The sequence below is a fragment of the Sturnus vulgaris genome, chromosome 6, assembly GCF_052056855.1.
Source record: "Sturnus vulgaris isolate bStuVul1 chromosome 6, bStuVul1.hap1, whole genome shotgun sequence".
In the NCBI taxonomy this organism is placed as follows: Eukaryota; Metazoa; Chordata; class Aves; order Passeriformes; family Sturnidae; genus Sturnus; species Sturnus vulgaris.
In genome coordinates, this window is record NC_142248.1 from 13,861,674 (window position 1) to 13,888,667 (window position 26,994).

General features: G+C 43.5%; 1 protein-coding gene and 1 long non-coding RNA gene across 3 annotated transcripts in view; one reads left to right on the top strand and one right to left on the bottom strand.

The window, feature by feature from the left end:
- Positions 1-10,776, bottom strand: part of TTC9 (tetratricopeptide repeat domain 9) — a 26,918-nt gene extending 16,142 nt beyond the window's left edge. Inside the window, exon 1 of the mRNA XM_014869379.2 lies at positions 10,273-10,776. Coding sequence (XP_014724865.2) covers positions 10,273-10,639 — 367 coding nt within the window. The 5' untranslated portion in view covers positions 10,640-10,776. The remainder of the gene's footprint in view (positions 1-10,272) is intronic.
- LOC148223320 (uncharacterized) lies at positions 9,828-26,854 on the top strand. 2 transcript variants are annotated; one of them, XR_015804443.1, is made up of 3 exons: positions 9,828-9,886; positions 13,909-13,970; positions 26,344-26,854. It is a non-coding gene; the product is annotated as an uncharacterized LOC148223320 (long non-coding RNA). The 2 variants fall into 2 exon arrangements; XR_015804444.1 differs by lacking the exon at positions 9,828-9,886 and adding an exon at positions 14,090-14,155 and having other exon boundaries at positions 13,908-13,970.
- Positions 26,855-26,994: the final 140 nt, after the last annotated feature.

Sequence of the window (26,994 nt, forward strand, 5' to 3'; positions counted from 1 at the left end):
CATAAACCACATCTGCACAACGAACTGCTGGCAGTGGAAGAATGAGGTAGGAGTGCATCTCTGATTGAGGGTAACTTCCACCCCAATAGCTGCTGTGTTCAGGGACCAGGAACACCAAAATCATTGTACTGAATCAACACAATTCTCTGTCTTGACAGTGCCTTTTTGATTGTGCTAAGGAAGGGGAATTATTCATCACAATTATGTGATGAATACGTTCTGCTGACAAGGATATTGGTCTGAAAAGAGATCCCTAGTAGAATATCTCAGCAATAATTTCAGAATGGAGTTTGTTTACTGCTTTATTAATAGCCCTATGCAAAAGTCAGAGTGACCTACTGACTGTCAAGTTCAAAGCTACTGTCAAAAGGGATGAGGATGACAATGTGATATATAAAGAACTACACAACCTGCTACACAGAAGCAAATTTGTTTGGAATAGAATTCGGTGATACAAAATTTAAGAGTATACTCTATGAGACTGCTAAGAATTTTTGCTAGAATTTGTGAGCTCATGAGCTGGAAAAAAAACGAAGAGGAAAAAGATGTGAATACACCAGATGATCAAAGAATGACTGAGTTACTTATGTGACATGGCCGTAGACAGGAAAATTAAAATCTTAGAGAAGTTTATTCAAAAATTCAAACCAGTTAGCAGTGGTCCTCAAGCATGAAAATGTAATATTTGCTTTTCAGTTTTTATCCTATTTAATAGGGCAGTGAGTGTTCTGATTAGCTATATGTCTAAACCTTCTTTTCTAACCTTATTAGGTTCTTTAACTCCATGATACCTTCTGGCACTGTACTCCAAGTTAATCAAACCTGGGGCTTAAAAATTATTTTGTATTAATCTATTAATTTAATTTACCACCCCACCCCATGAGCAAAGCTCCTCAGCTGCCTCAGTCTGAGCTCCACCACAGTAGTTAGGGAATGTAAAAAGGAATATCAATCCATTTGCTTTGTATTTCCAGTATAGGTGAGGATCTTACACTGCTCTGCTTTCCTTGCAACATGAACACACTACTGTGTCTTAAGCAATTAATCATTGCAAAGCATTTAAGAGGACAGTAATCTAGGATTTGAATTATGTTAGTATTAAAAATATATGGTGACTAAAGGAGTTTAAGCTTAACTTTTCACCACATTGTTTGATGAGAGAATAATTGCTTCAGGCATGGTACAGAGATTCTGATTTGATCCTTTTTGAATCACTAGACAACAAAAAAGGTGCCTTTGCAGAACAATAGCTAGGGCTGACTTAGGATGGTTTTCCAGAGTACCCTAAGACACTCTTTCTCTCATTCTTTCAGCTGAACTTGCAGTTCTACTTCTTCATGATCAGCTGCGTAGGGTGATCTCTCTGGGCAGCTCTTGTTTGCTTGGATTTATTCTCTGAAAGTGTGGATGAAATAAAATCTTTCTGCCCTCTTCCTCTCTGGAAGCAGGAGAGGAGAAGACAAATGTGAATTCTCACAGCCACTTCCCTGAAGCTTTATATCATAAAGATACTTTTCATATCACGGTACACTTCTGGATTTCGTGGCGACTGCAGGGAGAACACAGCACACCAGGGGTAGATGTCTGTTAGTCACATTGGTCCAGACACATCCTTTGCTTTTAATTCCAGGAGTAAATTTCCTCTCCCATACACTGGAGAATGTGTTGGGCAAGGATACCCCACTGTTTGTTTTGTATTCTCCTCTCGTTCTGCTTCAGGTAGCAGTAAACAGTTTTGCTGTCTGGAGAGGAGTCTTTCAAGCAGGAAAAGGCTGAAGATAAGCAGCATCCAACTGAGCTGATCTGAAAGCAGTCTTTATGTGTTAGCCTAAACCTTACAACCTTACAGACACATCAGATGGGCAGCAAATTTTCACCATGGCCTAACTGGGTTCTACCAAGAGGGCCCTGAACCCTCTTGCTTTACTGAATAAGGTGACTTACAGGAAGAATAAGGTAACTTATACTCAAGGTAACTCATCTGAGTTTCATCAGGTAGGAAATGAGCTTTTTGTTGGATGTCTCTGATGTGGCCAGGCCAGAACAATGTCAGGAGTGTGGAAACTGACAGTTGTAATCAGGGCATCAAAGGAGCTTTGAAATCAAAATTTGAGGAATACTAGTTTGGTGGCTCTTTGGTGGCTGACCCAGCTGCTTCTTTCCAGCACTCCCAGGCAACTGGATCGACAGCTAGATTAACAGAGTTTTGCTGTCTGCCACTCTGATATGAAAGGAGTTGCTGTTGCCATTGATGCAGAACAATCAACATGACAGCCCCCTAAACTGGCAGCAAGTAAATGCAGTGGGCAGTGCTCCCACTAAAGAAAGAATGGGAATACTGAGCAGTGGCTATAAAAGTAGTTCCTTTAGTAGGGCAGAGATTTGACCTGTCAAACACAGATGTGCTGGAGAAGGAAAGATGCCTTGCAAGCAACAATTAGTGTCCTGGGTCCTGAAAAGCTTATGTAGCAATGTAAGGATGGTTGTTCTCTGCACCCAGGGACATGTACAGGGTTGCAGTTCCTGCCTTGTGGATGGTCCATGTGAGTGGAAAGGACTGAGATGTCACCAAAGTCAGGACTCTGAGACACAGGACTCATCAGGAAATTATGTTTTTTCTGGAAAACATCCACAACTACTAAAGGCTGCAAACAGCATAGGATTGCCTTTTTCCCCAGACTTCTGTTGGGAGGCTATTGCAGAACTATTCAGTGATGGTGACTTAGACCTCCTAAGGCTTTTAAGTTAAGTATGTGCTACTGTGATGAGCAGAGTTGTGGTCATGGCCACACAGGACAAGCATGCGTTAGAATTCATGGCCCTGACTGGAATAATTGGTAATTTTATCAAGGTGAGTGACACAGCATGTAAAGATAGGGAATAGAGTCTCATGCTTGCACACATACAGTCTGTTGCAGAGAGGTCACACAAAAACAGGTAACCAGCACCAACTGACTAGCTTCCTGTAAATGTCACATCACCCCCCACGGGAATGAGAGGACCTCACTGGCAGAACAGAGATGGAGGGGCATCTGGGAAGGAACAAAGCTTTGTGTGGGAGGTCAAAAAGTTTGACATTGCTGTGTTGCAACTGGGACAGCGAATAAAGGAATTCAAAGGGTAGAGGCACAGACTGTGCAAGTAGTCCCGACTTCTGTGCTGAGGCATATGATGGGAGAATTGGGTACACAGGACAAAGACAAGGAGAAGCAGATGGTGCTAGCCAGCCTATGAGCCTCAGGGCAATGGCATGTCAAGAATTTTGGAAAGTGGGGAAAATGGAGTGGATTTTGAAGTAAAGATCATGACATCAGTTATTGCCTATGCATAGTAATAGATGAGTTCTGACATGTCAAGCTATGACAGCTAAACACTGCTCCCAGCTGTCACTTTTGCCATAGGTTATCAGAGAAAAAACATGACTGTGCCTAAACCACTTCCACGAACTGTCTTAGTGCTGTTTCTAGCAGTGTCCTCAACTCCAAGCGGCTATCCTGAGATGGATTTTTCTGCTCCAGCCCCACATTCAATGGTTGCCATTTTCAGCTGCATAGGCAAGTGTATAAAACCACTACTATCATCTCTCAGCTTCACTTAAGCAAGTGTGCCCCAGCTGGAGTTATGTTCAGCAATTCCAGCAAAGCTTCCACAAACTGCACTGACTCGACAATCTTTGTTAAAGAGAACAGAATAGTAGCACTCCATGCCACCACAAGAAGATTTACCTGCATTCATCCATCAGTGTCCTGAGCCTACTGTTTCCCATCCAAGTTGCAGTGCAGAAATGAACGAACGGACAGAGATTCCTGAGCAGACATTAGTATCACCTTTCTAGTTAATGGTAGTTAATTCTGACTCTTTTTCAAAGCATTTTTAACCCTCAGTATTAGTCACTGGTATGGTCATCTGAGTAAGCTGAAACCAGAATTAATAAACAGTTGTCTTCCTTTCCTATCAGTTTCTCATCCATGAAGTGAGAGAACAAGAAACAAATAAATAACCAAGAATTTTTCTCAGAAGTTTATTTTCTCCCTTTCTTCATTTTGTTTCCTCCATTTCACAGTCCTTTGTATGTTACTTTCTGAGACACAACACAATGTCAAAAAGCTGGCAACATTTGGATCCCCCCCTTTATTTATACGGTTTACTTTTACTGCTCTTTTCCTCACAGCAGCTCCTTTATCATCCTAAAATCCTAATGTGAGAACTCCTGATGACCCTCCATTCTTGGAACATCCATTGCAATCCTAGAAGACAGTGACAAGGAACTTGCTGCTGAACTGATAAGCAGTTCTAAGAGAAAGGCTGGAGAAAGAGGTCTGGTGCTGGGTTAGATATTTCTGGGCCTGAGCCCAAGTGAACAGCAAGAAGAGAAGGATGCTCCACCTGCTGAACCATTCAGAAGTGGCCCAGCTCCCAGAAAATGTGGTAACTATGGGGCTCATGGGTATATTTACCAATTGACTGGGACCCAGCTTTAACACTAGGTTTTAGTGAACCAGCTGAACCATCTTCAGCACAGCACTGATGGAAACCTGTTGAGGTGTAAGAGGCTGTGACTCACTGCATAACTCTTGCTGGAGGAAACTCAAGGACATTTCAGAAGAGGATGGAGTAAAGCTGGAAGGATGTGCTACTACAGAACTCTGAGAGAATAGCAGTGTTCTCATGGTGGAAAACATGCACTACTCTTTCAACCACTCTGTTGGAGAACTTTTGTGATTTTTGATATCTCCTGCTTCATCTCCCATAGTAAGCTGTAGCTAAACTTTGAGGGATCTCAGGTCACCAAGACTGCAACTCCTCTGGACAGTCTGGCCAGGAGATCTGTACCTTCTCAGTTCTCTGTTTCAGGCAAATGCTGACAAGGTCAGCTAGGATAGGCTTCTCCTCATGGAAAGGGAATTAAACTTGTGATAGAAGTGGCTGCAAAAGACCTGCAATCCACAGAGCCTCAAGTTTTGAAAACCTTGGGATGAATAATGACATACATCAAGAAAAACACATCTCCTGTGTCAGCAAGAGATGCTCTCGGACACATATTATTTAAACCAGGGTTGGTGGCAGCTTGCTATCCTTTCTCTTTCCTTCCTTCCGCCCCCCTGGCATCTGGATGTATTTCCATCCCACTCTTTCAATGCACAAGAAACTCCGTGAACAGGCGAGATTTTTGTTATCCTAAATAAAATGGAATAGGTAAATACTGAGTATTTCTAAAGAGCAATCCATGACAATGGCTTTAAATTCCACATATTTCTTAAATACATGTCAGAGTTTGAGCCTATCACTAAAAAACCACACAGAGTCATTGATGTTTATTCTCTCCTGCAGTTGCACCTCCCTCGAGCAGGAATTGCATCAGTCCTGTAAAACAAGGAGTTTCCAAGCACTCCAGGCTGGTCAGAAGTATCCCAAATAAGCGTGTCAGGAAACACCCCTGCCAAGCAGTGAAAATACAGACCACATCCTGCTGCTCTGTTTGCTGCTGCCCTTCTTTCCCTCTGTATGGCATCCTTATAGAGGGTGTTTTTGTTGATGCAGCACATTAAAAAAAAATCACATCAAGCAACAATCCAAAACTGCTTTAACACCCACAGCACCATGTGTCCTGGTAGAGTCTGTACTTGCTAACGGCTATATACTGGGATGGGCTTTTAGCAGAGACTCCTTTTGACGTCTCCTAGTGGGTGGTCAGTGGAAAGTTTTATCAGCTTTTCTCATGTTCAGTTACATTTTTACTTGGATTACGTATTATAAGTATTTTTATTTGGATTTCTCACTGGAACTACTCACAGAAGACCACGTAACTGTCAGTAATTGGAAGCAGTACCTATACCCCAGCCTAAGGATGCTAGAAGGTTCCTATGCTGCTGGAAGTGTCATGTTCTGTGGGACTGTCACTATGACCGTCACATAGTAATTGGAATGGTAGCAGTGCAAATTTCTGTCAGTGTAGGAAGCCAAACATCACTTTCCAGACTGAGATGTATCCAGGAGAGCTAAATTTTTAATTCTCTGTCCAGGCATTGTGCCCTTCTACTAAGACTCCTATAGTAAACTACACGTACCTGAATGGCAATATAAACACACTACATTTATTTTACATTCATGTAATTGACAGCTTTTCAATACTCCCAGGAGGTCAAAAATGTAGATGGACAAACTGAAGTTTAGGAAATATTTGGTGAAGATAATACAGCTGCTTAGCACAGAGAGGGAGGATTAGCAACCAGATCCCCCAGTGCCACTCGTCATCCCCAAATCTCTCTCTGGTTCCATTTCTCCTGCCAGGATTTGCTCTAGAATTTCTGCATGCTTAGGAAAATCAACAAAGGTTTGCTTATCACACTGCAACATTCCTTCACCAGAAGAGCTTAAAACTGTGCTTACCCTTAGCATTTTGCTGCTTTGGAAAGACTAAGACTTGTTTCTCTCTGCAGAGCAGACACAGTGCAGGCAGTAATGGTGGAATAAAATAATCATTGCATTTAATGGTTGCATTTGTAGTAGGTAAATGACCCCCATCGGCATGCAGTACATAAAGCATTTGAGCTTGTTCTAGATCAAATATGCTGTACGAGTGGAAGAGAGATCAAGACCTGAGGTGTATTTGGCCAGTTTACTTTTCCACAAGCATGCTTTGTACATCCGTTAGAAGAACATAAGCCACTAACTTGTAGAAAACTCAGCTGAATGCACCATCAGGATGACATTGCGGTCCTTGTTCTTTATTTTTCTGAGGGCTGAGAGAGGCAAAAAGAGGTCAAGTGACTTCCTCAAGGTCAGAGACCGTCAGTGAGTCATAAAGAAAGGACTGTTTGCCTTACAACCCTGCATTCATTCTGCAAGGCTCTATACTGCTGGTAGGCTTTTGTCTTTGCCTACTCGAGCAATTTCTGGGAGCCTTGGCTATGCTGCTGCTCTTGCCTCTGGTAACATTCATCAGAACGACTTATGGTAGAATGATGGGACATTGGCAGGCCCACGCAAGAACGCAGCAGTACATATGTGAAGGGCAGTCCCTTTAAGGCAAAACTCTTGGAGCTTAAAATGAAGGCCAGCTAGTAGCTTAGTGAAAGAAATATGAGCAGCTCTGCCAATGGGAAGTTCTGAAAATCCTTGGCTGATTTAAAATATTAATTTTTAAAAAATCACAAGAACTTAAAACCCAGCAGATCTGGGATCCTCTGGAATGGGCTAAATAGTTTAAGCTGTGGGTGTGCCACACAGCTCTACAACAGCACACCTTGGAAAACACACCAAATATTGGGGGGCTTTAAATAAATATGAGAGCTGGCCACCCCATCTTACAGTAGAATTGCCTGTAGAAGGTGCTCTATGAAACAGGTAGATCTAAACAAGAATCTGTGTGCAAATTTCTGCCTAAATCTACCTTCGGCAGGCAATGACAGGCACTGACAACCATTTAGTATTTGCCTGCATGTGCCTACTCATGCAATTGGTCAGATTTTCAAAAAAACCAAACAAACAACCCCAGCATTTACCCATGAGATCACACAGAATGCCCTCTGGGTGTATTTCTCACCTATGTGCATATTTACCTGTAGTTGATGCTCTCCTCTGACTCTCACGCTGCATCTAAACAAGTGAATGTGTGTGTGCATCTGTAGCTGTGATGCAAAGCATCTCTGACAGGTGGATGTGTGGTGCCCACATGAAAAACGACAGCGCAAAAGCAAGGTGGGTTTCTCAAATGCCAGGCTTAGAGAGTAAGCGGAGGTGCTAAAAGAACTTGATAATAAGGACGCTCAGATGACAGCTGGTAATGCTACCGGCTATACTTCAGAGCTAAGTGAAAAGCTGCCTTCTCCACAGCTAACATGTACTGCTGTTATGCTTTCTGCACTATACAGATTTATTTATTTTAGAAACAGCTCTAGGCAGCCAGCAGTGCTTAGAAGCAAAACTCCCTGCATCTCCTCTGCTCCCCATGTCAAGAAGCACTGACTTCAGCTGTAACAGTACATGCTAGTGCCTCTGCTAGAGCCCACTGTGTAAAGAAACTGGTGCCTTCTGCTGCATCACACTTAGAAAACGAAGTCTCACTCCTGCACGGATTGAAGCTGCAATTAGAAATATATACTATTGTTACATTTCTGGGGAAACTCCCTCTCCTCTCTTTCCTTCTCTTTCAACATGAATTCACCAATCCTCCTGCTAGAATGGGAGTTCTGTGACTGGGCTAGGAGTAAAAACACTGCAATTCCAGTTTAACTGCACACTCCCCTCTACAGCATGCAGGGCATTCCTCTAAAATTGCCTGCAGATAGCTCAGCAGACACACACTCAGAAAGCTATGCATTTCTGAGACAAATGCTGTGCTCTGCTCTGTGCATGCCATCTACTGAAAACATGTGACAACCGCCTGTGCAAAATGACAGCTTGACCTGCTGTGAGGTTATCTCAGGAAAAGCACTGCTTGTAAGTCCAGGGTTAATTATACTCACCTCCTTCTGTGTTCATACTGGTTAAATTTAGGAAAAAATCTGTTCGTATCTAGGATAAAGATGGAGAATGTTTCTCACGCCAATTCCTATAGCTGACAAGATCAAATACAACCAACAGTGACAAAAATTCCTTGCACAAACATGAAACTGTAAAAAAATGAGCTGGACAATGACAATGACACAAGACAACTGCATCAGCAGCAGTCAAGACATTTCTAGCAAGTGGAACTTGTGTACTGGCAGAAAGTGCCTCAGAAACAAATTCCATTCCTCCCTCCCACTTCATTTACCTTCTACCTACCATGTCTCATTTGTATCTAGCAGAGATACTACCTGTGAGCCCTTTTTCAAGACCAGGAACTCACCAAGCTATATTGTTCAGAGTATTCTGGGCTCTTTGTGTAACCCTGCCAATCTAAATGATCCTTGCCAAACACAATGGATTTTAATAAACCTGTGAACAGAAATTTGTAGAGAGACAAAATTACATCTCTGCAATTATGGTATCACTCTGAAATCTCACTTTCCTCACCACCTACAAGATTCCAATAGGCTTTTGAAGGAAGAATATTTGGAAACATGATGAAAAGGAGCTAAACTGTGCTCCCCATTACATCCCAAAAGGCATGTTGAATGTAAGAGATTGGCATGCATTATGACGAGACGATGCTGGCTTGGTGTTTCAAACCATTCACTTTATACTGCATCTTTTCAAGCACTAGAGAACAGGAAACAAAGCTAACCAACTCTGTCTCGAAAGTCAAAAGCTAATGCCCTGGTTTGCACCATTTTTTATCCCCAAGGATATAAAGGGTGATGAGTGACCCTTCATCCTGCAGAACAGCAGGGCATTTTTAATGCTGCTATTTTGTGTATCGTGTCCAAGTTATGAATGCTCTCTTCCCTATATGTACCTAGGCACAAGTTTTTGTTGTAGAGATGCTTTCAGGCTTAGAAAGAAAAAAAACATGTGCTGCTGGGGACCAAAAATAACATCTGATCCTGCACTTGTCTGGATAAAGCTTCTTCAAGTCAACAGGAGTTCTGTTTCTGTAAGGACTTCAGAATCAGACTAAGAAGTAGTTAAACCCCCCCACCACTCCTCTCCATCTTTCTGCAGCACTTCTAAACAGATGGCAGGGAGCAAAGGGAGGCATGATCAAATGTCTACTGACCACAGTGATGACTGGAAGCTAGCAAAAAGCCAGGATTGTATTGGCTTTCAACTTTAAGTGCTAAGAAGCCAAAAAATTCTTTTTATATCTGCTAGAACTATTCGGAGGTATTGCAGTCGCGCCCAAACCCTTCCCCTTCCTTACATCAAATGTGGTAGGAGTCCGTCTCTCTGTAATACCGTTAATTACAGGCTCCAGAGCCGGAGCTGTGGCGAAGGGACTGAAGGACATCTCGGGCTGAGGGTACGGCGCAGCAGGCAATCTTGGCCATTTCACGAGCCACGATTTCTGTCAGCCGGAGCGCCCCACGCACGCACTGCCGCCCTGGCACCTGTCTCCCGGGGGAGGAGGGCATGGATTCATCGGGGCCAGGCGGAGCCGCCCGGGGGAAGGGCTGGGGGTCGCGGGCGAGCCCGAGCGCCAGCAGCGGCCGTGCGCCCCCTCCCCAGCGCTGCCCAGGGGCAGCACGGCTGTGCCCAGCGGGAGCGCGAACGCGAAAATGGAAGCCAGCGGAAGGGAAGGAGATGCGGCGAGCGGAGCAGGGCGGCAGCGCTGCTCTGCGGAGAAGGGAGGGAGGTGTGCGCGGCGCAGGTGGGGACCCGCCACCCTCCGCCCGTGGCCCCGCTGACCTGCCAGGCTGTTGTAGCAGTCAACCTCGATGGCCTCCACCGCCTGCCGCTGCTCCTCGCTCAGCCCCGCCGCGGCGGCGGCGGCGGGAGGGCGCTGCCCGGCCGGCTCCTGGCTCAGCAGCAGCAGGAGCGCCTTCAGCTCCAGCAGGGCGCGGTGGTACTTGCCGATGGCCTCCCGGAATTTCTTGTCCTTGTAGCACTGCGCCCCTTCGCTCTTGAAATCCAGCGCCCGTCCGATGAGCTCGCCCGGCTCGGCGCTGCCCGCCGCCGCTGCCCGCGGCTGGGCACCGCCGGCGGAGCCGTGCCCATCGCCCGCCCCGCGGCCGCCGGCGTTCAGCTTGCCCGCCGCCGGGTTCGCCCTCTCCATGGCCGCGGCGCCGCCCGGCTCCCGCGCCGCCCTACGCGGGCGATGCCGCGGCGCCCGCCGCCGCGCTCCCGGCCTTGCCCCCGCGCCGCTCCGCGGCTCCGCCGCTCGCTCCCATCCTCCGGCGGACGCCGCTCCTCCTCCCTCGCCCCGCCGCCCGCGGGGCGCCCGCCTCCGCCCGCCCCCGCCGCCCGCCGCGGGCACCGCCGCCCCCCGCTCCGCTGCGACCCCCGCCCGGAGCAGCGCGGGGCGGCGGGGGCGAGCCCCGGGCGTGGGGATGCGCCCGCTCCGCTCCCCGCTCACCGCGCCGGCCCGGCAAGGGGCGAGCGTACGCCGGGGACCCTCAGCTCCCTGGACTGGCCGACCCCACAGATCCCCCTGCCCGCTGTCCTGCTCTCCCTAAGACTGGGCTTCCTCCAGCCCGTTCAGCCGGGTCCCTTCTGCTCCACTGTGTCTTGTCTTCCCGTACATGAGGATTTCACCTCCGTGCGGGCTGGGATTCCACCTCCTCCATTCCCCTCCTCACCCCAGTTTCCCGGCTCCATCTCCTCTCTCAGATCCCACCAGTGACCATCCACCACCAACACCTGTTCATGGTCCCTCAAACTGTTTTGGTGTTTGTACTCCATATCACTGGGCAAAGAAGTGCCAGACCATGAAATCTCCTGTGTCCTCTGCATCAGGGTAGCAGAAGCCAAGGCCCAGTAACTGCCCTGGCACCAGTCACTCAGGAACTTTGATTTTCCTGAAACAGATTTTCCCATGTGCTGATGAAAAATGGGTCGATGCTCACTGATGCCTGGAACATGTCCGGTTTGGGGGTATCAGTGGAGAGTGATTCTCCTGCTGCAGACCAACAGCAGAAAAACTGCACGGCATAAGGCATTGTTTTGCTAGGCCTAACACCATTGAATATTTGAACAGTTAGAACCGTTGAGTATATTTTGGGTGCATTGTTGTGCCAAGATATTTTGTAGGTCTTACCTCATGCTGAAAAACTAGAGGATGGATGAAAAAAATACAGTTAATTTCCTTTTCTCAATAATATATTGGGATGCATCTTTTCATTACCCATGCAACTCTTACATGGTAAGGCTGCAGCTGTGGTGCAATGTGTTCAAGCTTCTCTCTGCAACCATGAGAACATTTTAAAATGGACACTTGAGTTTCTCTTTGGGGTATGTACAGTCTACAGTGGTGGCATGCAGTGTTGCAGTGCTGGGCAAACTGGGATAGCTTGTGGCATAGCTCCATGTAAAAGTATTAATGCAGGTCTGAGACTGGTGCCTGGATAATTCCTTGTTAGCAGGGCCAATGAGTTGGGCTTTATGCATTGGTAATGTTAGTCCCTGCTGCTAAGTTTCTGGACCTCATTGAGGTTGCTGTCACAGTGTGGGACAGACACACATCTATTCACTTGAATCCAAAAGCCAGAGCCACAAGAAGAAGCAAATAGCATCACATTTATTGTGATAGAAGTACAAATTTGAAAATGCTTTCACGAGAGAAAATTATAGCTAAGATATTCAGCAGTGATTACATGATTTCAAGTGCTTTCATTTCCAGGTGCCCTACTAGATACATCCTCAAGAAATCTTACTTTATGAAAATGGATGCTCAGCATTTTCAGGTACCTCAAGCCAAGAGAGAGATAAATTGCTTACAAATCTTGCTCAAAGTACATGTGATCTAAAATCAGGAAATCCTGGGGGGCGGGTGTGGCGGTGGTGGATATTAGTCACAGCACCTAGGGTGGAATTGATGTGTGGAAACGAAATATTAAGGAAGGAAAATTCCTGTTGGGACATTGTTTTAATCTGTCTGCTAGTCATATTACACAAAGTAAGTTTAAGTGATTTCAGAGGTTTTATTTTACCTTTATTGATTGCTGCTTGGGAGAATTCACAAGGACAACATATATCTCTTGTGCTGAAATGCTGACTTTGCCAAAGGAAAGGAGATTGCCAGAGAGGATTAATTGCTGAGATCTGAGCAGCTGCAGAAACTATCGAAGAAGGAGCTGTTTTCTTGGAGGGGGATGTAGCAAAGTGACATTGGGAGTAGTTGCTTCTCTTTTTCAGCATTAGCTTGAGCCCATGGACTTACATGGCATAGGGAGCACGGAGACATAAGTGACTTCTTCTCCTCTCCCAACCTAAGGGATCTTTGAGATTTCTTCCTTTGGTTACTGATCAAAAGTGGTGGTCTGAAACAAGCCATGAAAAGTGTAAGTTTTCTTACAGAAGAGTTTGGCAGTAGCCACTGGAATTATGGGTGGAGATGTGGTCAGAAATGGCCACAAAATAGGTGGACCCAAAACTGGGTGGTCCTTGCATTATGAACTATACTGAATATACCAAACTGTGGATTAGTCCCAAATGTTGCCTAAGCACCTAAATGAATTTTCCACCTTGTAGTTCTTCCAGAAATGTCCAAACTCTCTTCCTGACATTGCTGGTGCCTATGAAGATGAATGCCACAACCTTGTAAATACCAAACCAGACCATAACAGAAGTGTCTGAATGATTGCTGTTTATTGGCCAACTTAGATTCTATTGATATCAAAGGGTGTCCCTCAGCTGAGAGTTGGATCTCTCAGCCAGAGAATTCAAAGCTGCCATAAGATGTGCAGGATGACTGGCAAAGGTCAGTTTAGTCCACCAGATCCTTCTTCCTGGAGAGGAGTTAAGTAGTATTGGCTGTACAAAAATATTTAGGAAACATCACATTAGTCCTAGGGTCACCACATTGATCAGGCTTGCCAGTGGTCAACACCTTTAGTGATATTCAGCTTGAAAACATGACAGAAACCTGAAAGCATCAGAAAGAATAAGTTTATATATTATATTGCTGTGAAATAAAGCATACATACATTCAAATAAAATTAAGCCAGTTTGCAGTCATTACCTGTGTGTCATGAGATGAGGTCATGGTATTGGTCAGTACTAGCTGTTGTGCCTGTCTTTTATCCAATGGTGAGGGATTTTCTGTCCACAGAAGCAGAACGTGCTTATCTATTCCATTCTGGGTGTACCCGTCTATCCCATTCTGGGTGTACCTGTCTGTCTGCATGCCCCCAGGTGCTGTGAGTATCTAAAACTGCCTGAGTGTGCCTGTCTCTCCTCCTCCACACTGAGCTTTCCTTAGCATGTTCCAAAAACGTACATTTGAATTGCTTAATTATTATTAATAGTAGTATTATGCAGAGGTCACATGCTTCATAGGATATTTTAGGATCTGTGACTCACTAAACCATAGTTTCCTGTTCACAGGTTACTTGAAGAAAATTGTCTTTGAGGGGTCCTGTTCATGGCTGGAAGATGTGGGGGAAAGGGTAAATATTGAGAAAAATGCTGCATCTTACATATCTGTGAGCTGTCCCAGCCTTCCTCCAGGTGCAATTGTTTCTGCCTGCACATAAGAAGATTAATTTACAGATTCTCTGCATTTCAGGATACTGCTGTAAGGAAACTGGAAATGCTCCTGAGACAGTTGAGGAGGCTGGGCATTTGGGCTCTGGTAAGGCATTGAAGGGCTGGAGAATCTTTCCTATGAAGACAGACTGAGAGAGTTGGGGTTGTTCAGCCTGGAGAAAAGAAGGCTTGGAAGGGGAGACTTTATTGCAGCCTTTCAGTACCTAAAGGGGGCTAGAAGAGAGTTGGAGAGGGACTTTTAACATGAGCAGGTAGTATTGTGACAAGGGGCAATGGCTTTAAACTGAAAGAGGGTAGATTTATTGGACATAAAGGAGATATTTGTCTGTTATGAGGGGGGTGAGGCATAAGAACAGGTTGCCCAGAGAAGCCTCTAGAGAACACATTCCTAGGAGTGTTCAAGGCCAAGCTGGACAGGGCTTTCAGCAACTTAGGCTAGCAGAAGGTGTCTGTGCCCATGGCAGGTAGGTTGGAATGAGATGATCTTTAAGGTTCCTTTCAACCCAAACCATTCTATGATTCTTCGAGATGGATGTGAATCCACTGTAGCATTTATGCTGTTAGGTGAGCTTTTTATAAATTGGAACTCTAAGGGCTGTTATGGAGAAGCAAGTTTATATATATTGAAAACTAGGTATCAATTTGGAAAGCAGTATGGGATGTAAGGCCTCAGTTCAGTTCTTGTGCATTCTTTCATGTTGATGGGACTGTTGACCATGTGAGAGTTGTTTCATCAAATCTTTTCTGCCAAAGCACAAGCTTCACCCATTGTGATGAAAATGGTGTCAATCCCTGGTGAACAGAAGAGATCCCTCATTGCCTCCATTCAGCTGCAGAATTCCCAAACAGCAGCATGCTTCCAGCATACACAGCTGCTGCTGCTACAGTCTGTCACCAGCTTAGTCAATCATCCATTATTTATTTCCAAACTGTATGTAAAGCTCTGCAGCACAGCCTTTTATGTCCATATACAGGGAAAATAAGAGAAAGAACTTCTGAAAGGCCAGGAGAACAAAACCAGAGAAGCCTCTGAAATCCTTTGTTGAGGAAATTGTCTTATGTAGTTATATGCAAGGAAGAGAGAAAAGAGAAATAAAATCACATTTAACAGAATGTGCCAACTTGGTACAAATTTATTTGATCTCTCCATATCATTTGTTGCAGTCAAAAATTCCTTTTTAGAACATGAGATCCTTTGTTTACAAGTGTCCACCAAATGTAATACACTTGGAGAGTATTGCAGATACCTTCATCCACAGTCTGCGTTCTGTGTTGGGTCAGTTCATCCTGCAAGCTGTTTGATGCCTGCTGACTGCCTGGTTGAGAATGGTTAATCAGGACTCCCAGGAATAGTATACAATCAAGAAAGAATAGCCCACAGAAATGTTTGCAGGCAAATAAGAGTCTCCGTGACAAGACATTGCTCGTGTGCGTATATGAGCAGCATCTTTGTCACAAAAAAGGTTTGCTGACAATACTAAGAGGTGGATGGTTATACAGAGAAGCTATTCAGAATCAAAACAACTGTTCCAAATTCTGGTTTTAGCATTCTGGATTGTTTCTTTCTTTTTCATAAATGCAGTAACAAATTGCTAACTAAGAGGCTTACCCATGAACCCAGGACAGGTCAAATCAAAATAATTTAACATCATTCCCAATGTTTCTTTTTGCACTTTAATTAAAAATGAGTACTCTGATTTGCAGGACAGTCGCACTGGAAGGGAATGCTGCAAAAAAAAAAAAAATAGTTTGAAAAACACTTTTAACCTCTTAAAATCAGCTGTTGGCTTCCTGTCTGCAGGCTGCAGCTATAATCTCTCAAGTGAACCCCGGTGTTCTGGGTAGCTCTCTCACTTTACTCAGGCTGGGCTAAAGAGCAGCAAGGTTGATTCCTCTGTTGCGTGTCAAAAGAGTAGATCTGGGAAAAATCACAAAAAACCCCACATTTTGCTTATCAGATGGATATTGAGAACTGCAAAGTATGCACTCCTATATCTTTCAGCCCTCATTTTTCCTCTATCTTATCTTCCAGCATCCAAAGCTGTCCTAATTCTGAAGGCACATCTATGCCAGGCAAAGGAGTGTGGTGTGAGGTTTTTGAGTTAGCAGTGACCTAGATCTGACTTGAGAACAATGCTTTTTCTGAGACCCTAAGGAAGCAGACCCTTGCTCCACTGTTAGTTGCTACTGCCCCAGGGAGACCTACAGAGTAGCCTAATGCCACACCATTACAGGCTCGAGTTACTACACATCAGCTGTTCCACCAGCCTGGCAGGGTGCCTGTTCTAACCCTCCATGGAGGTGAAGGCACTCATTCCTGTAATGCTGAAAGACTGCATCTTGAGCAACATTAGTAGGGAATAAGAGACTGCATAGAAGCTGTTACTGCAGGTCTGCTCGTTTCTGGCATCCTCCTACTGCCCAGGTAAATGGCAAGTAGTTCAATGTTAGTAAAGATCACTTAACTCTAAGAGTGACCAGGTGACACTTGGTGTTCAGATCTATACAGGAGTGCAGAATAAGTCACTTGGGTTTCAGTCTAATGAGACAGTATGTGAGTGTAACTGGAAACTGAATTACTGAACAATACAAAAGAGAATCCTAAAATGCACTGACTCCCTATGAACTTTGAATTGCTGGTACTCTGAAGAGAAGTGCCATCCAATGGTCAACAGCAGTAAAGCCTGCTCAGTTTGTTTGTCCACATCAGGACGGTTGCCTAGTCTTTACACCATGTTTACATCTTCAGGATCAAGCAGTGATTGCAACTGCATTCCAGGATAAGTGCATATTTATTGTTACTTGCCCATTACCTCCTAAAGAGTTCACCAGCACCCTTGGGTTCAACGTGCACATACAGCTGTAACTCATACAGCTGAATTCTTCATGGTATCATATAGGCACACATCAAAAGTGCATCTAACTACCTCTATGATGGAAAAACTACCTCTCTCTTAGTTTTGTGGCTTAGGTTTTTTTAATGAGATTAAAAATGACACATAGGAGCAAATGGAAATGCTTGTGCTTCTAATTGTTTGCACTATGTGAGATACAGCTATTCCCAACTTCATCTGAACTGCAAGAGGAAAACTATGAGCAGTAATTTTATAGAGCAAGCAGACCTGCTAGAGAAGTGTCTGCTTTTTTAATATCTGGTCTGGCAGTGTGCGAAGGAGTTAAGATCTCACAATAAGCAGAGTTGTCTGGAAAGTTCCTAGTTTGGCAATGTCTTTGAAAATCAGAGCTTACAAGAATTATCTTGCATATCCCATCCATTTTCATTGTGTTATGTCATGGCACAATGTTTGCTAAGGTAATGGTTCAGTGCCTACTAATTTTGTCATTCCTGAGGGGTACCAAACCCTGGCCTCTGGGAAAGGCTCTTGCTCTGCTAGACATACTTGATTGGGCTGATGTCAGAGTTTGTGCTGTTTTCCTGTCTGGTCTCAAAAGTCCCTGCAAGTTGTTGATGGTGATCAGAGTGGCCTCTGAGGAGAAACAGGCTATTTCAGGAAGTGTGGCTGACGATACAGTATATGGTACTGTCCCCTAAGAGAGCACTTAGCCACTCTGTCGGCAGACTGGCAGGCCCTGCAGCTCAGTTAGCTGTGCTATCTTTGGAGGAGAGGTGAGACAAAGGTGTTTTATGGTCCTGACCTTTAAGATGCCTGTGCTGTTATTGAGTTTGAAGGGTAAACTGCAAGGCCTGGGTCAAATTTCAGCGTAAATGCATTTGTACTTGCTTTTCCAGTTGGATGTAGTTACTCTGCTGGCTTTTCTCTCTCTCTCCTAATATGCTGAGGGTGCTGCAGTGCACAGCTAAGCAGATGGCTCACTTCATCCTAGAGACAGATCCATTTCTGAGCATGGGGATTCTTGTATCTAAAGAAGTGCTCGAGTGAAACCATTTGAGTAAAAGCTGCATGGAGATCGTTAAGCTAATTTACCACATATATGGGCAATTTGCTTACAAGAAAAAGGAAGAAAAACTATGAAAGGGGAACGCTTCTTGCTATATCTCCAACATTCATTGTGCAGCATATGGGGTTTTCCTGAGGATGTGCATTCCCAGATTTCCTACAAACAAATTTATGAGATCTGGTGAGCACAAAGCCCCAAGCAGTGTGGTCACAGACTTACCATCTGTGTGTGATCCCAGTAGCATCAGCCCTGCAGTTTACATGAGGTTCTCATCTTTCAAATTTTGTTGCAAAAATGGTTCTGTTCCCCGTCCAGATAGCTTTCCAGGTCAGGCCTCATCTTCAGGACACTGCACTGATGAAAGGTGGTCAGCATCATGTGGTATTAGTATAACTGTGTGTATACTGAGAGCTTAAATGAACTTTGAGTGAGGAAACATCATTGCTTCATCCTACAAAGAGAAGAGAAATTCTAATGGATCTTGCTGTGTTAAAGACTTTCAAACTTATTTAGCAGGTCCATGTAATATTGCCAATGTAAGGTCTCAAGTGTGGACATGTAGAGATTAGTACTATTCCTATTTAATCGAAGCTCACTGAGGATTTCACTGCAGAAAATTTATTAAGTGGCTCCTGCAACACACTGTTATTACATTGGTAGGCTGTTTGAAAGGTATTTCTTTCCCCATAAGATGTCATGCACAGCTTACATTAACAATATTGCCCTGAGGAGAGTCAGATGAGCAGTCCTGATGGGCCTACTTGTCTGTGCACACCTGTCACAGTAATTTCTTAGCCCTGAGCAGGAATGTCCTGGCAGCTCAGGAAATAAAGATTTCCTGGTGTTGAGGAGACTGAATAGAATCAAAATGGACTATTTTCCTCCAAAATGAAAATATCTGTATTAATACAGATTTTTTAAAATTACTCATTGCCTCTACTTGCTTCTCTGGTTGCATGTCCTGTCAACTAACTATCCAATGACTGCAGTAACCACGCTTCGTTTAATTCTTAACCCATTATTTTTCAAGTAAGTAGGGTTTGCTTATGAGGATCAGCCTAGATAAATCTCTCATTGGGCTGTTTCCTTAATTCATAAAGTTGTACAATTATTTGACTGTCTTCATCACAGTTCTAGGTTTAGAAATTCCAGTACTAAAAAATGCAGAGTATTTGGAAGAATAAGCTATGCCTGACCTTATTAGCAAGATTGCTTATTCTGTACTGGGAGGCTTTGGGAATTTTGTAAATGGTGCTGAATAAATTTGATTAAAGAGGACTATTAAACAGATAAACACATGCATTTAAAAAATTGAATACATATAGAAAAAGAAATATGGGAATACAGCTTTCCATGCCCACTTTTATAAATGTTCAAAGACAGAGGAGACATTTGATCTGCCATAAAAGCCAATATGGATGAGAAAGTAGAAAACCCATGAGCAACACAGAAATTCAGGCTACTGCTTCTGTATCCTTACTACTCGCCTGAGAATCAGTTTGATGTGATCGATTATTCTGCCCAGAATAGAGTCGGAGGTTTAATCTCAAAGGCTAATAAGTCATTACCCATATAATGTTCCTCTCCACCCACCTTTCCTTTTTAGGAAGGAACAACAACAATAAGTTGATTAGATGGATAATATGAATGGAAAAGAAACTCCAGTAATTCTGGAGCTAAAATCTGAAAGATATTGATTTCACCACGGGTCTGATAGTGGATTCACAGAGGCAAGAAAACTCATTTAACCTACCCTTCCTTAAATCCAAACCTTGTTATGACTGGAAATAAAAAAAATAAAATTAGCATGATTGAGACTTAGTAAAATGTTAGACACTAAACAAGGATTATTTTAGGGCTGTACAGCTGTATAAGACTGCATAGCTGGGTAAGGCTCAAGCTGTCCTTTTTCAGTACAGAGCCCCAGCTGATTATGTAAGGACATTTCCTGCTGGGCAGAAATGCAATTTCCCACAAATGCAATTTTTTACAGATGCAGCACTCTATATGCGAACGAAACACTTTGCTGCTGATTTGTCCCGTAATGGGGAAGCCCATCCTGGAGAAACAGCCCTACTGATGAAGGGTCACCATTGCCCTGCCTTAGGGTTTTTTCCCTCAGACAACAGTATATGCTTCATGGCACTGAATCAAGCTGTGAAGGACAGTCATGTGGTATATGCTGATGGTAAATGTTAATTTTTGACAGATTTGTAGGACATACAGTTTGTCTGTATTCATCTCCTGATGTTCCTATTACCGTTATTTATCACTGCATCACAATAGCTTCTGAGTCCCAGTGCAGCCCCACTGTGCTAAGTACTATAGAAACGCATTCCTGGCTTTGCCGGTTTGGCTTCACTCCAGTAGATCAGCTATATTCATGTATCTCCTGCCTTGCTATTCTAATTTTTTTTCTGTTCAACAAATGGAATGTTTAAAACACTGGAGAGAAGAGACCGGGGAGAGTGATCAAATAAGATAATTTGATTTTTAATCCGTGTCTTTGCTCCACTCTCTATTGCACTGATAGAAAAGCATGACTCGTTCTTTGCTTGATGTGCAAATATCCCAGCATGTTGTGTAAGTTGCCACATACCTGCCGACTTCAGTATGATCTGCAAAGCAAAAGGGTGCTATGGCTCTTTCCATTATGCAGACGAGGCTCTGGTATCAGTGTGGGTTCATCACTTGTTTGGAGCAGATGCTGAATCTCTGTGATGTGAGCTTAATTAATTTAGCCTACTCTTTCCTACCAAAACCTGGTGTAAAGTATTTACAGCTGGCTCACTCTTGGCTGATGTGGTTGAGAGAATATCCCTCACATATGCAAAAATGTACTGCACACTGCCCTCCTGCTAAGCTACCTTGTCCCAGCTTTGTACATCATGAGCTCAGGGTCACAAGTACGGGCTCTGGAAGTTTCTGTGAAGTGGCATAGCAGCTCTGATCTCAGTCTCTGATGACAGACAGTGCAGACCAGCATGATGGGCTGATACTGTTCTGATATCCAAGGGATCTACCTTGCTTCTTTGGGACCCTACTGAAGCAAAGTATAAGATAACCTGCATTCGGGTAGGGAAACCTGGATTTTTTTAATGTAGCCTGAAATAGGAATTTTGTTGGTCCTGTGGAAGAAGGGATAGATGCTCCTGAGAGGGGGATTTCTCTATAAATTGCAGATCCCAGAGCCCATGTTGATCACCAGTTCACTAGTAATTTCCTACCCCATAGAGGACCTTGCATCTTAGAGGCTACAGGGCTACAAAGTGAAGCCTAAAATGACATCCTCTGCAGCCACTTCTGAAGGGGAGGGAAGAGGAACACTCACCTTTTCAGCCACGTTTGCAGTGACCTAGGAAATCCTCTCTCTGAAAATACCTTGATCAGACTAAGCAGTCGAAAGCCGATGTAGGTGTTAAGATGAAAGGCCTCCATAAACTCATGCCACCTCTAGCAAACTGGGCCTTTCCTCTCTCCAGAAGAGTGTCCAATTACCTTTGGTATAACCTTTGATATATGCAGTATTACTCAGCAGGGAAGGAACACTTTGTTATAGATCATTTTTCACAGGCCCAGCAAATAGGCCAGGTTGCCCTCCTTAGGTTAGCTTAGACATTAGTGCTAAATTCCTGCTCACTCTGGACCCAGGGATGAGCAGCCCTGGCTATGCAGCCATTACCTGGGCTCAACACTTGGGCCACTTGCCTGCTTCAACTTTGTATAGAGTGGAGGCACAGATGAAGAAGAACAATGCAGCCAGGATAGAAATAGTGTGTTTTTTTCAGTACCTATTTAGGTGGGGACATGTAAAATTCCTGTGAGGGAAGCAAAGGTGTTACAGTTAACAGGCAACCAACACCAGTAAAAAAATAATGCAAAAGGAGAGCAGGGCAAAAGGGCTCCAATTAAGGACCTGCCTGGCCCATTAGGTACCTGATACAAGTGAAGAAGTGTGCACACTAAGATTGAGTGGTAGGTGAGGTAATCTTTTTTAGATACATGGAAGGTGCAGAGAAAAAGTATTTGTGACTCAGTGGACAGAGCAGAAATGAAAATTCTTCACTGAAGTGAAACAGACCCGTTTTAGCATTATGAGGCCTGCAGTTGTTGAAGCAGAGATATTACTAGACAGTTTTGTTAATGTTCTGCCACCATCACTGCTTTCTGGATTTTGTAGCTCTCTCCAATGTTGAAACGTAGAAATTAAGTGTGTTCACTTCCTGATCTGGTCAGCCTGTCCATGTTTTGCATCCTCCCACTGGGAAGCACAGGGCTCACTGCCAAACTGAAGCCCTGTTTTTCAATAGTAAATCAGGAAAACAAATGTTGATTTCCTCATCAGACTAGAGAGACTCTATTTTATTAAATAACTCCTACAGATCAGCCAAGTGTCTGACTTAAATGCATAAAAATCAAGGACTTTGCAATTTGGCCATATTTGGGGTTACAGTGCACAGTAAAGTGATGGCATTCAAAGTTTACTGAGAGGTATCTGCCAAACACTAAGGCAGTGGTGAGGTGCTGAGACTGGGGACATTAGATTGCTAGACATGTGCAACAAACAGGATTTATGGTGAGAAGATTGTTTTGGTTTTCTCCTCTTCCATGTCCTGGGCAAGCGTTCATTGTCAGCAGGCACTGCTCCAGGGCCCTGATCTTCCCTTTGGAAACTGGGGGGAAACAAAACATTGGTGGACTCCCAGCCCAGCAAAGAAATACACACAAGTAGAGCTGTATGGGATGTGTGGAGGCCGTGCTCCAGAGTTGCCTGACAGCTTCATCTTCCTCTTGCTGGACGTTGACCTGCATGTGACCTGTGCAGCTCTAGGCACATGGGGCAGCTTCTGCTTCTCCCACCACTCCCCTCTGGGTGATCCAACACCTGTAGATTGTACTTGCAGCATCCTTCTTTGCCGTGGGCTTTTGAGTTGACAAAGCCAATGCAGCAGCAAAGATGCTAAGGTCAGAGATGTCTGCAGAGACACAAAAATCAACACCTGCAGTGCTGGTTTTAATACATGATCATATGCAAGATGACATCGTTTGTGCTTCTTTGCTTGGAAGCTTATTTCCCCTCCTGCCTGCAGTTGTTAGCAGCCATGTGGCATCCTGACATTTCATCTTTATTAACTTCTTGACAGATAGCCTTTTGGGGCTTACTGGGAGATTAATTGTTTTCAGGAAGCTTTTAGACTCTTAGCGGGGTTTCATCTTTTCTTTCCCCATTCTTTCAAACAGGAGACTCTAATAAAGCACTATGAGATGTATTAAAGTGCTCTGAGAATGCCAGGAACATCACTCTTAGTGTCCCCCAGCTTCTCTGGTCTTTGCAGCCCAGAGCTGAGAGCAACAAGGTGGGGGGGACACAGTTTTGAGCAGGGCACCAGCTGCAGCCATCATTGCAGCCACTTTAGATTTTCCCAGTGGCATTCTTCCAGGGAAAAAAAGAGCTTACAAGCCTGGCTATTTTTTTATAGTCAATGCATGTGATTAGCAGTATTTATAAAAACTGTGCAGAAAACAGCATCTCAGGAAAAGGAAAAGAACATGCAGATGCACCGAGCAAAAGGAGAAATTAGCAGACTTTGAAGTCAGCAAAAGTGCCTGATTAAGGATTTAAAAATCAGAATTTTGCAATTTGGCTGTGCTGTGGGTTTCTAAAGCACAATTCAGTGATGGCTTTTGAGACCTATGGAACCTATTTTGTAAATGACTGCATATGTAATGCCATCTGAAGATACCAGCAACATTAGTGTTTTCAGAGTGGAAAGAAAGAAACCTCACAAACAAAAATGTTAAAACAGAATATGGGTGATGAACTCTTGGTAGGCCCCTCAAACATCTCCTTTCCTCCCTTACAAATTTTGTGATTTCAGCATTTTCTTTGCATTGCCCATACGTTTCTCCCTCTGGTTTGTTTATATGTATTTTTCTCAAATCATAAGATAAGGATTTAGAAGAATATTTTCCCATTCCTATTTATTATAAATCAATAGCAAATCGTCCATTTAGTAAGTAATTCAAGCCCAGCAATTTTTCATTAGCGTAAGAATTTAAATTTCCCTTGTGCTTCTTTGCAGATCTAGATTTACTAGAACACAGAATGAAACTTGGAGGTATTTACTATTAATCTGTGAGTTCAAATGCAGGTTGGCAGAATATGAGGTGCTGTGATGATATCCTTGTTCAGGAGCCTCTATTACGTTTTGGAAACTGGCCAGAGTTTAATGATAAGGATACATAAACAATACTTTTCACCTGATGGCATATAGCTGGCTTATTTGTTCAGTCTCTGCAGACTGTTAGAAATGTGCACAAAGATGGTTTTCCACCCCTTTTTAGATGTAGTCCTTTCAGTTTAGCTGTGCTTATTTGAAACTATAAAGGGACTCCTTGGTAGTCTCCCTGCTGTACCCATAATGTGGTTTGGAGCACTCAGCGCTACCAATCCTTCATCCACTGGAGATAACAAATGTTATAAATTAGGGACAGTCTCTTCTGTTACATAAAGGAGCATAGTGGGATGAGATTCCTCATTAGCTCTGGCCATAGAAATACAGAAAAATAATTCCTTTGCAGGAAGAGTGATGCTAAATGACATCCAAACACCAGGGCATGAAAAGATGTCAGTTTTTATCCAAGTGTTTTATGCCTTTTTAAAGGACACAAATGGCATGAATATGTTTAAATATTAATTGCTTAAGGTGCCTTTCTTTGACATCAAAAGTAGTGTGCATAAATTCCTCATTTTATGTGATAGCTTTCATTACCTTTCCATCTGTAATCCACACCTCCTGCTAGGAGGGACAGAACTGCAATGCTCATTAGGACTCTCCCTTTAGAGGAAGCCAGGTGAAAAAGACCTCATCTTTTATGCTATAGCAGAAGGTGAAAATGTTACCAGATGAACAATTCTTTCCAGCAGTGCTTTGGCTAGTCTCACCATGTAATTGAAAATTCATTGTAAGCAATCAAGCTCCATTAGTTCCTACCCAGGAATCTTCACTTTTCAGCTCTTTGCTCATCCAAAGACATACTTGCTGAGGAGAGGTGCAGAGTCAGCAGGAGAGATGGACAATATGAATAATTAAAATAGAGGTTGAGTTTTCATTTGCTACTAAAAAGAAATTGTTTGCACAAAAATAGAATGAAACAGGGCATCTGAGATGCTCCAGAAGGATGGCTGTTTTGTCTGGTGGTGGCATTTTTCCCTCCAGGAGGATTGTACATGACAGAGGTATTTGATTTAGAATGGCAACCTATCATAGTATTTTTTGGAAACATTCTGGTGTGGATAACACTAGAGATGTGTTTGGCAAAGGTAGAAACTGCTAACAAATAGCAGCTAACTAATGAATGGGGATCTGCAGTGTGCACACATGAGAATTACCCCATGAAAAAGCCCATATTACTCAAAATATTATCTCAGTGACAAACACCCAGGAATCATGAAATTGCAAAATTAAGGTTAGATTCGATTTTTAATCTAGTTGTGCTGCTAAATGATACCAAGTACTGTGTTTTCATGGCTTTCTTCTGAATTCAGTGTTACAATTGGACATGACTTTTCTGTTCAGTACTTTTTCTTCCACTGCTCAATCTTTTTTACTTATTTTTTGCCCATTAAGTAAATCTTCTTCTGAAGAGAAGATTAATTTTCTCAGAACTCTTACCATCCTAGCCTCATATTTTTGCAGATATTATTAAATTTATTTTCATGAACCACTTAGAACCAAGGGGCCTGTTACACCTCTCTTTTAGAGATGCAGCGTGAGGCACTGAGATTAAAAAAATCTTCTTTTGATTAACTAAACTGTGAGAGATTTTAGAGAATTTAACTTCTCGGTGTGCAGAGAATTACAAAACACACAAAGCATGACCAGCATTACTTTATTTGTATCAAGGGCTCAGAACATCTATAAATCTGTCTGAAAAAACTTCATTAATATAATGTGTGACTATACCACTGGTGAGACTAGAGTCCAGTTTTCCAAACCAGCATTTTTCTGCCTGACCTTGTCACTTTCTGTAAACTTCGCTTGATACCTCGATATCTTTCAACACCTGAAACATGTAAAGCAAGTGTTCTGCAGGCACCTCTTCTTCACAGAAAACAAGCCCAGAATATTCAGAAATGATATAGTGACTTTAACATATTGAACGAGAAAGGAATTCTGGGAAGAAAAAAAAAAAGAGTATGTAGTTTTGCAATTACAGTATGCATTAGTATGAGAGGACTGAAGAGAGATCAAATAAGCATCATCATCTCTCCTTTCCTCTAACTTTTTGATTGCTCTCTTGCCTGTACTTTATACACAGTAAAGTACTTCCTATACTTTTTTCACACAGGCCTCTAGTGGAAGGGGAAGAGATTCCATCATCAGTTATGATCATGTGCCATCAGCAAGGTGATAACTCCAGGCTCTCTTAGACTCTGCCACTGCCAGCAAGGGGAGGCTGATCTTGGCAGCGAAGGCTCAGGCACGGTGAGTCCCTGGAGGTACAGCTAGCAGGACATAGGGGTGTTGGACACTCTGTACAGCAGATTGGTAGACTGTAGCTGTCAATCTAAATAAGGAGTTTATTAATCTGCAGTGTTCGTATATTCTTCCACCCACTGAGCGTTGTTCTTCACTCTATAAACGACTGATGACTGATGATTTCACTAAAGAGCCACAATGCCAAGGACCATACCTCAGGGCAGGAACTATACAGTGTTTTGATGATGAGACCTCGAAACATCTATTATTCCCGCATGGCAAACTAAATTAGGGTTACCCCAGCTAGCTCAAGCTGGATGGGTGTGACGCTGAGCAGCAACCTGCAGCCTACACCTTTCTCTTTGAAAGTGACAGGCAAATACCAGCGGGCCAAGGTCAGGTGAAAATGGCTGCAAAACCCTCGTATTTTCGGCACTGGCGCCATCATTCTGGTTATGCACCACTCTGGTTATGCACCACTCAGGTGAAGCGCAGGTCACTTTGACTTGTGGTGGGACGC